At 40.3% G+C, this 8855-nt stretch overlaps 1 protein-coding gene across 1 annotated transcript; it reads right to left on the minus strand.

Moving 5' to 3' along the window:
- Positions 1-2161: 2161 nt before the first annotated feature.
- On the minus strand, positions 2162-4456 carry LOC103705387 (Pentatricopeptide repeat (PPR) superfamily protein). The gene has a single exon (XM_008789083.6). The coding sequence runs from the start codon at positions 4260-4262 to the stop codon at positions 2703-2705; it is 1560 nt and encodes a 519-aa protein (XP_008787305.3). The 5' UTR covers positions 4263-4456; the 3' UTR covers positions 2162-2702.
- Positions 4457-8855: the final 4399 nt, after the last annotated feature.

Consider the following 8855-nt stretch of genomic DNA (forward strand, 5'->3'; position numbering starts at 1 on the left):
TTTCAATATTGATTGTTTAAATTTATTCCATTGCTTGTTTATTATATTATGATCAGATGTCCTGAATGCTTATAGAAAGAGTTTCTTATAAATATGCGGCGGTTGTTTATCATAGTTTCGTAGCCAAACAGTAAACTTGGCCTAATTTATCTTTCCAATTTCCATCTGATTTTCAATGTCTATAATTTATTTTGGAATTAAACAGAAGAATATGAAATCACCAAATTGCTAAGATGAAAGCATTTAGTAATATAGGCCCAACTATTCTGCCGAGCTCTTAACGAAAAAATATTGCCTTTTCACTTCACATGTTTAAACACTGGACAATCAGATCAAAGTGCTTCAGTTCAAGTTACATAATGGCATCTGTCTTAAAAAAAATGTGGCATCTGCGCTACTGAATGACCAAAAGTAGATATAATTGCTCAGAAAAGAATAGACTCCAGGACATCTGTCTTAATGGACATTTCATCAAACAATGGCAGGACATCTAGCAGAAAAGACTACAAAGGCAAATGTTCCCCGCGCTCGACTCCAGGTGAGCATCGAACGAGTGAATGGAGAATAGATTGGTTATGAAGGAACCGTGTTCTATGGAGTAGGAATTACCATAATGTGGAGGAAAATACCAAGTATATGGTAAATTTCAGCTTTTGCTGTGGCCACTCCAGGAGTGGTATTAATCCATATCAACGGAACCCCGCTTGCCCGATATGGCGACAATGGTATGAACTCCAGCTACAAGCTAATGGCCTGGCCTTCATTGATTGCCGAAGAACTCTCTGTTATTGGCTCCTAGTACGGTTCGGGCGTCATAGGTACGGAGGCAGAGAAGATTGGAGTTGAGGGCGATGGAGGGGAGAAATTATATCCAGCACCAATTGTACTACATCAGCAGTGTACCATGCTAATCAGAGATTTTATTTCTGTAGATTCTATTCAACATGCAGCTTATCTCAGATTACCGCACCCTTTCAGCTTGTCCCATATTGTTCCTATCGTGCACCGCTGATGTAGTGCATCTTGTATAGGGTACTATTTCTAAATGGAGGGGCCCCCTTTCCCTTCCGGCATGATTTACTGGCTGTCATCTATTTGCCGGTGCACAAATCTTGTTCAACCCAATTTAATTTGGAAAGGTATAAAAAATTATTGTATGAATTTATAATACTGTAGCAAATGGCTGACTTTTGTGTGTGTGTGTGTGTGTGTGTGTAAAATTTCCATCTTTAGCATCTGTTTCAGTAGGGGGGAAAAAAAACAGAAATATAAGTGAGACCTACCATGATCTTACAAAAATAAATGGAAGCTAACAAAAGGGCAAGCTGATTGGTTATCTAGAAGCAAAATGATGGAAAATGCAGTATAACGCTTTTAACCGGGGAGTCTTATTCAGATAAGATCCACTTTCCATCAACTTTTAGAAAAAAGAGATACCAATAAATATGAACTGTTTAATCTAGAGAGCCATTAGTTTGGGTTCTAAAACTCTGAATTCCTTCCAATAAGACAGAGAAACAAAGTATAATGCTAGAGGCATTAAGAAACCATTACAAAAGAAAATATAGCACTGCCAAAGAACTCATACATCGAACATCTGTTGCATTGCATAGAGATCTTCATATTCGTTCTATTTCAGTTGGATAGCTTGGAACCAAAAGGTAGGAAGACAGTTGTGAATCTATCAACTGGCGATGTAGTCTGCCAGAAAATATACTTGAGCATAAACACTTGCATGAAAGAATGCCTTTCCAAACTGAATAGCTAGAACTTCTAGGATGCAAGACAAGTTTTTGGTCAAGGTCCATGACATAAATAAATTCTGAGGCAGCAAGCAATTTGTTACTGAGTCTGATGAAAATTCCAGCATTGCTAAGTGCAGAACAAAGCAGTTTCTGCTGAGACTTCCAATAATCTTAATGCAACACTAAATAAAAAGACTAGTTCAGAAGCTTGATGTCTGATGCCTTGGACATATAGTCTGAAAGCTGTAATTATATAATATTGCCACATAATGCATTGCCTCTCCCACCTCACTGTACTCATTTTTATGTGCTCACCATTATATCATCCTGCCTCAGGATGAATAAACTAAACACACTCACACACACACATACATATAGTAAAAGCTTTACTTCAGATCTAGCTTATGCAATTGGCATTTTCATATGAATACAAGGTAAACTTCTTGGAAATTTAAGTGCAAGGCACACCTGTTAATGGAACTAGAAGGCTCCAAATTTAAAAACAACACTGTGACAAAAAGTGAGGTACACACATAGACCAGCATCATATACAATAACAAACCTTCATTTAGAGTGCTTGTCTGTTGTGCTGATCGCCAGAAATTCCTCAAGCAATACTTTATTGCATGAGCCAGAAAGATCACCTATTAATGCAAGTCAGTTCATGTGGGGATCATCTCTTTACCAAGTAATGCAAAGTTTTCCACATGGCTACAAACAAATGCATCAACCCAGTCAAATCACAACAGAGAGCAACCGTCCATGCTCCCAAAAACCACAAATTTAGCAAAATTGTTCTAATACATATAAGACGGTCAGATGGGAATTGATTGTTTCTACTGAAAATGTTGATCCTGCCTTAAATATTCAAGTTGATATTCCTCCAAACACTAAATGCCCGTTTAAGAAAGACCCTATGCTTAAGTGCATTGATTGAGATACATATTTGTTGTCAATTCAACAGGGATGCAGATTGGAGGATGGTATTTCTGATGAATCATCCACTCTTTCAGTGTCAACTGGACTTAAATGTCCAAACATCGCCATCTTTTCCGACAAATTCCTCAAAGAGTCATGCCTGTTAGCTAGCCGCATCAAAACCTTAATTCTCCTAAATGCAACAGTGCTTGGCTTCTGCCCCTTCTCGACCATCTGAAGGAAACACCTCTCAGCATCATCCAATTTACCTGAATCACAGAGCAAATCAAACAGCACATCAGAGACCAATGTGAATGATCCGAACCCCTTCTCGACCATATCATTCCAAAGCTGAAGTGCCATTGCCACCTTCTCCTGCCGACGGAACAATCTAACAAGAAACATACAAGACTGCGTGTTGGGCAAGCACCCCTCACTCCTCATCCTCTCATACAACCTCCACGCACTCTCCAAATCATTAGCCCAATAAAAGCACCGAAAGAAAAGATTATAGCTCGTCGCATTCGGAGTCAACCCTCTGCCTGCAATCTCCTCCAACAAAGCAAAAGCATCGCCAAGCCTCTTTGCGATGCAATAGTTCCGAATGAGAGCATTATATGCTGCTACATCTGGGTAGCACCCCAGCTCCCTCATATCCTTCAAAACATCTCTAGCCTTGTCGGGCTGGCCGATCAATCCTAATCCGCCGATCAAGCTAGTGTATGTAATCACATCGGGGTAGATCTCCTCATCTCTCATTTTATCGATCAACTTGTGAGCCTTCTCTACTTGGCAATTTTTGCAGTATACATCAACCAAACAATTATATGTCACCAAATCAGGCTTCACTCCCAACTGAATCATCTCCTCGAAAAACCCCTCGGCGTCTTCCACCGACTTCCAACCAGACAACAATATGTTGAAGGTCTGGAGATCAGGCCTGAACTCATGCTTCAATCTATGGTACACATTCCGGGCGTCGGCCATGCTCTTCTCCTGGCACAGAGTCCTCAACAAAGCATTTAAGCAATTGGTATTGAAGTCGACACAAAGCTTTCGGAACCCTCGGAAGCTCTCGACGGTCTGCCGAACCGAGCAAACCTTGGCAATCCTACCGAGAACTATCTGAACCGTTCTAGTGGTGATCAAGCTGCGATCTTTTCGCTTCATTTCGACCAGCAATCGCCAGATCTCTTCGAATCTCCGGCTTCTGCCCAAGATATAGAGCATGGTGTCGTAGGAGAAGGGAGTGTGATAAAAACCCTTCCTTTTTCCGACGAATTCGAAGAATTCAAGGGCTCGGAAGGGATTCCCGTGGCTGAAGCGAAACCTCTTCAAGACGCGGTCAATCAAATCGTTGGAGAGGAAAATTCCAGAGGATTTCAGGGATTGGATCATGGAATTGTGCGAGGAGGAGGTGGTGATGATGTGGAAGACGGTCCCGACGCTGTCGTGGTGGTCTTGCTCTTCTTCTGCTAGGGTTTCGGTGGAGAAGGGGTTTCGGAGGGAAGGGAGAATGGAGTTTTGGGGATTGAATTGGAGGTGTGGAGGAGCGTTCCTTATCAGTGGAGATTGGATTGGAAAGCGTTTGAAGAGCATTCTTGTTCTTCCGGGAGCAGTTGAATTCGGGTTTCGCGAGGGTTTTGGGGTTCGAATTCGGAGGGATGCTGGGGAAGTCGAGCGTGAAACTTAGAGGCTTCCGTAGAATTTGGCATTTACTTATCGGGTTCTCGAACCTGATGTCCAGATTATTACTAGCATGTTCTTTGCCGATAACATTTCAAAATCCACATAGTTCACTCTCGTTGTGGGGAAATCAACCAAAAATGACTCATTGGACCAATCCACCAACCGGCGAACAGACAGATGATTGGTGGCACTTTTTTTTTTTTTTTTTAGGGGTGGTGGTTGGGATGGGCGGACCCCACCTGCGTAGCAACTCCTGCTAGGCCTTTCTTTTACCGAAAAATGTTCGATGCAGGTAGAAATTTTGCTCATACCCTCTCCGACCCGTGAGTCATCCCATGTATGAGTACGTCACCCCACAACCACCTCAGTGCCAGCTGGATCAGATAGCGTTCCCAACGAGCATGTCCAAACGGGGGGCATGCGGTCCCCAACATTTAATCGACGCTCGCGCGTTTCGAACCTAGACCACGCTAGTGGAAGCAAAGCCTCATTCCAACTGTGCTACCACCTTGGTGGCTTGATGGCACTATTCAAGAAATGAAAGAATCGCATTGAGGTCAAAATGAAAGTTGCTGATGCCTAAGTCCTATTTGGCTATGGCCTGAAAATTTGGAGATATAGAGGGGGCAGATCAATCCACTGCCAATTCACAGTGGTGGAGGAAGGAGTGGTGGTGAAGGTTTCTTTACTTTTCTAGTTGAAGGTGAACCTTCGACGTTTGAGGAAATATCTTCACCTGATACCTCTTTTTTAAAAGAAGCTATTATTTCTGAATTCAACTTAATTATCCAAAACCAGATCTAGATCCTAACTGATCTTCCTCTAGGTTGTAAATCATTAGGTTGTAAGTGGGTATTCAATAGAAAACTTAGACTTTATGGATCAATAGAAAAATATAATAGATGGGTGGCTAAGAGGTATAACTCGAAAAAAGGTTTAGATTATTTTGATAGCTATTCTCTTATAGCAAGAATCTATACCCTTAAAACCCTTCTTGCCATTGCTTCTATCTATAAGTTGATAATTCATCAAATTGATATAAAGACTGCATTCCTAAATGAAGATTTATATGAAGAGATCTACATGGAGCAACCTGAAGGATTCATTGTAGAGAGACAAGAGAATGAAGTTTGCAAACTTGTTAAGTTTCTATACGGTCTAAAAATAGGCACCTAAATAATAGCATGAAAATTTTGATAGAATCATTCTTTCCTTTGGTTTCTCCATCAATGATCATGATAAGTGTGTTTATTCCAAAATCATCGACGATGATTGTGTGATCCTTTGTTTATATGTCGATAATATTCCGATTTTTGAAACTTCTCTTAAAATTATATCTAAAATCAAACAATTCTTTCAAATCACTTTGACATTAAAGATTTAGCTGAACCTGATATCATCCTAGGGATGAAACTAATCAGATCCCATGAAGGGATAGTTCTCTTCCTTGTGCATTCCAGCAAAAAAATGATTCAAAATTTTGGTTACTCTAATAAAAAATCTATATCTACTCCTTATGATCCAAGTATTCATCTCAAAAAAAAATTATATGAACCAGTTGACCAAAGCAGATACTCCAAGATCATAGTTCTCTCCTATATGTGGCAAACAAGACAAGACCTGATATTGCCCTCAAAATCAAAATCAATCTCGTCGATCAGCCGTTGAAATGGTATTCCGATGTTGTTGAACCTAAAGGATTAATTTTGATGATGAAAAATAGTTGAGTTAAATATTGACTAGTCTATTGCTTTGAGTTTAAGTGATAAATTTCAAAAAATAAAGAAGAAAGTCTCCATTCACTCTCAAGTGAAGATCAACCATCTGAAGCTCTACTTCAAAGAAGCTAAACTCCAATAAAGCCACGAATATATTCCTTGGAAGCTCACATATAAGTATAGAAGATTTCATCCTAAGCCACCTGAAGATTCGACCCCTAAAATCAATGAGTCGACTCCTATAAATCTAGAGTCGACCCCTGAACTAAAAGAGACGACTCTACAAGTGTCACAGTCAAAAGACAAAGCATAGTAGAAACAAAAACAAGCTCGAGCCAACTCCTGAAGATTATGAGTTAACTCCTGAAAATTTCGATTCGAACCCAGAAATCTGCAAGTCGACCTCTCTCGACTTGACAACTACAATGGCTAGTTTTTTTGTGAATCTAAATGGTTGTTTTTCTCTTTCAATAGCTTTATTTACTACCTAACAACTAAAAATATATTCCAACCATCTCCAAAGAGTATAAATACATGAGAACACCAAATAAAATAGCGAGCTCAAGCACCACAAAGATAGATCCTCTAAGAGCCAAAAAAGAGAGGACAAAAAGAGATCTTCAAAGAAAACATCATTTAAGAGCATTCATTTTGAGCTGAAAGATCACATCCTCAACTTTAGAGAGTTAGTGAAGCACATTCAATTGTAATCAAATAAAAGAACAGAGTGTAGCTCCATTTATTGTTTTTGTATTTACTGTTTGGGTGTTGTATTCATTATAACAGCATTTAATTTTTTTTCTATACTTTGCTGTAGCAGATTTCAGGGATTGAAACTTGGAAAAAGGTTTGTCTAAACCTGTAATTGGATTGTGTTGAGCCTAAGATAGGCATGGGGTAGGTTTTGGTTGATTAGCCTGGAAAATCAACTAGGTTGATTATGAACTCAAAAAATAATCGGTGAAGGTTTTGGTTGATTGACCTAGGAAAATCAACTGAATTTTGTTGTGAACCCAAAAAACAACTGGGCTGTAATCTAGGATATAGTAAAATTTCTAAGAGGTCTTGGAAAGTGGATATAGATGCAGAGTTGGCACCGAACCACTATAAATCTTTTGCCTTGTTGTTTTTCTTGCTTTACTACATTACATATTTACTTAGTAGTTATTTGCTAAGCTAAATATTTACTTAGTGGTGGTGTCAAGGTGAAAGTGGAGATGAAGCAGGCAGTAGTGGTAGTGTGGAGGTAGAGGCATCAAGGATGATGCGGATGGCGACGACAGCAATTTTAGTGGTGGCATAAAGGTGGAGACAACAATGATGGGGGAGTAGGTAGCGATGGTGGTGAGGAGCTAGAGTTGGAGATGATGCCGATGTCACAAAAATGATGGTGCAGATGTGGTGTTTGAGATGATATCACTGCTGGTGGGGATGGTGGTGTAGAGGTAAAATTGATGTTGATGTTAGTGGTGGTGGTCTAGAGGTGGAGCTAGGTTTGATGTTAGTGACAGTGGTCATGGTCTGGAGATACATCGAGGTGGTGTTGATGCTAGTGATGCCAGTGTTGCACAAATTGGAGGATGGGACATGTAGGATGGTTGAAGTAGAGGAGAACTCCGGAACAGGGGCTGGCCAATGTGAGGGAAGAAGCAGAGCTTCTTTCTCTTTATTTTGCATGAGGGAGAAGATGGATGCAAGCTGCATTCCAAAATAGTGAAGAAGCCAATGTGAAGGAAGCAGAGTTTCTTGCTCTTTATTTTGCATGTTTGCATGAGTGAGAAGATGGATGTAAGCCGCATTCCAAAATAGTGAAGAAAGGTCTCAAGTTCGAACTAATGGAATGGTCAACATTTCTCTCTCATCATTCATGTTGTGCTTATATTTCAACAAAAGATTACAAAATAGCTATCCATGGAAAGAACATCAAATGTCCTTTCGTGCAAAAGATAGAACCCCAACCCTGGTAAAAGTTTCTAGGGAAAAGATGAAATGCCAAAGAACATGGTTGGAAGCAGGAGGAGGTGGGATTCGACCTCCCGCACCTTCCAAGCACATACTGAGTAGTCTAATGCTTCCAATCCAAGATAGGTTGCCCGTTCAAAACCTCCGGTCAGAGATCCTACACCACTACGAATCGTGATTGTAGTGGCGAACATGGGAGGCATGTTTAAGACATACATGAGCAAATGTGGAAGTCGATAGTAACGGCCAAGCAGCCATAGTGGAACTGAATATATAGTGGGGGGCAAGGGGCCATCAGAGCCCTGGCCAAGGCTAGGGATGAGAAGTAGTGGAAAAGAGAGGGGGGTGGGGGGAAAGAGAGAGAGGGAAAGGATAGAAAGATATTGATCCATCTGAAAATTTTGCTACTTTCCACATGAATCTTATAGGTTGAATATGAATGAGATTGAGTGAGGCAGTCCCCCAAGTTGGGATCATTAAATTCTGCAGTCTATCCAAATTGAAAAGGAGAGAGAAAAATGAAACAAAGAGATTGCTTCTCTGCTTTTAATTTTTTCATATATTTTAATTGTCTTTTAACTGCTGCTAGGCTGCAGCAAATAGCCAAGTCAGAACCGACCAGGTCAAGCAAGGGCTGGTATTTGTTGGGTCAAGCTTAGCATTTTTTTTTCTTAGTCAGCCAAAGTATGACCTAGTCTACCTGAATTGCCAAATTAGATCAGGTCAAATTAGATGCAGGTTAGGTCCAAGCCAAGATGGCCTTGCCAACGGAAAAAGTGTATTAATTTGTACACTTCTACTCAATTATTCGAGAGGCATCAAC

This window comes from Phoenix dactylifera, chromosome 14 (assembly GCF_051530095.1).
Source record: "Phoenix dactylifera cultivar Ajwa chromosome 14, Ajwa_hap1_PhDact_Kaust_v1.1, whole genome shotgun sequence".
Lineage (NCBI taxonomy): Eukaryota > Viridiplantae > Streptophyta > Magnoliopsida > Arecales > Arecaceae > Phoenix > Phoenix dactylifera.

Coding starts and splice junctions, on each gene's coding strand:
- LOC103705387 (XM_008789083.6), bottom strand. CDS start 4,262: ATGCTCTTCAAACGCTTTCCAATCCAATCTCCACTGATAAGGAACGCT.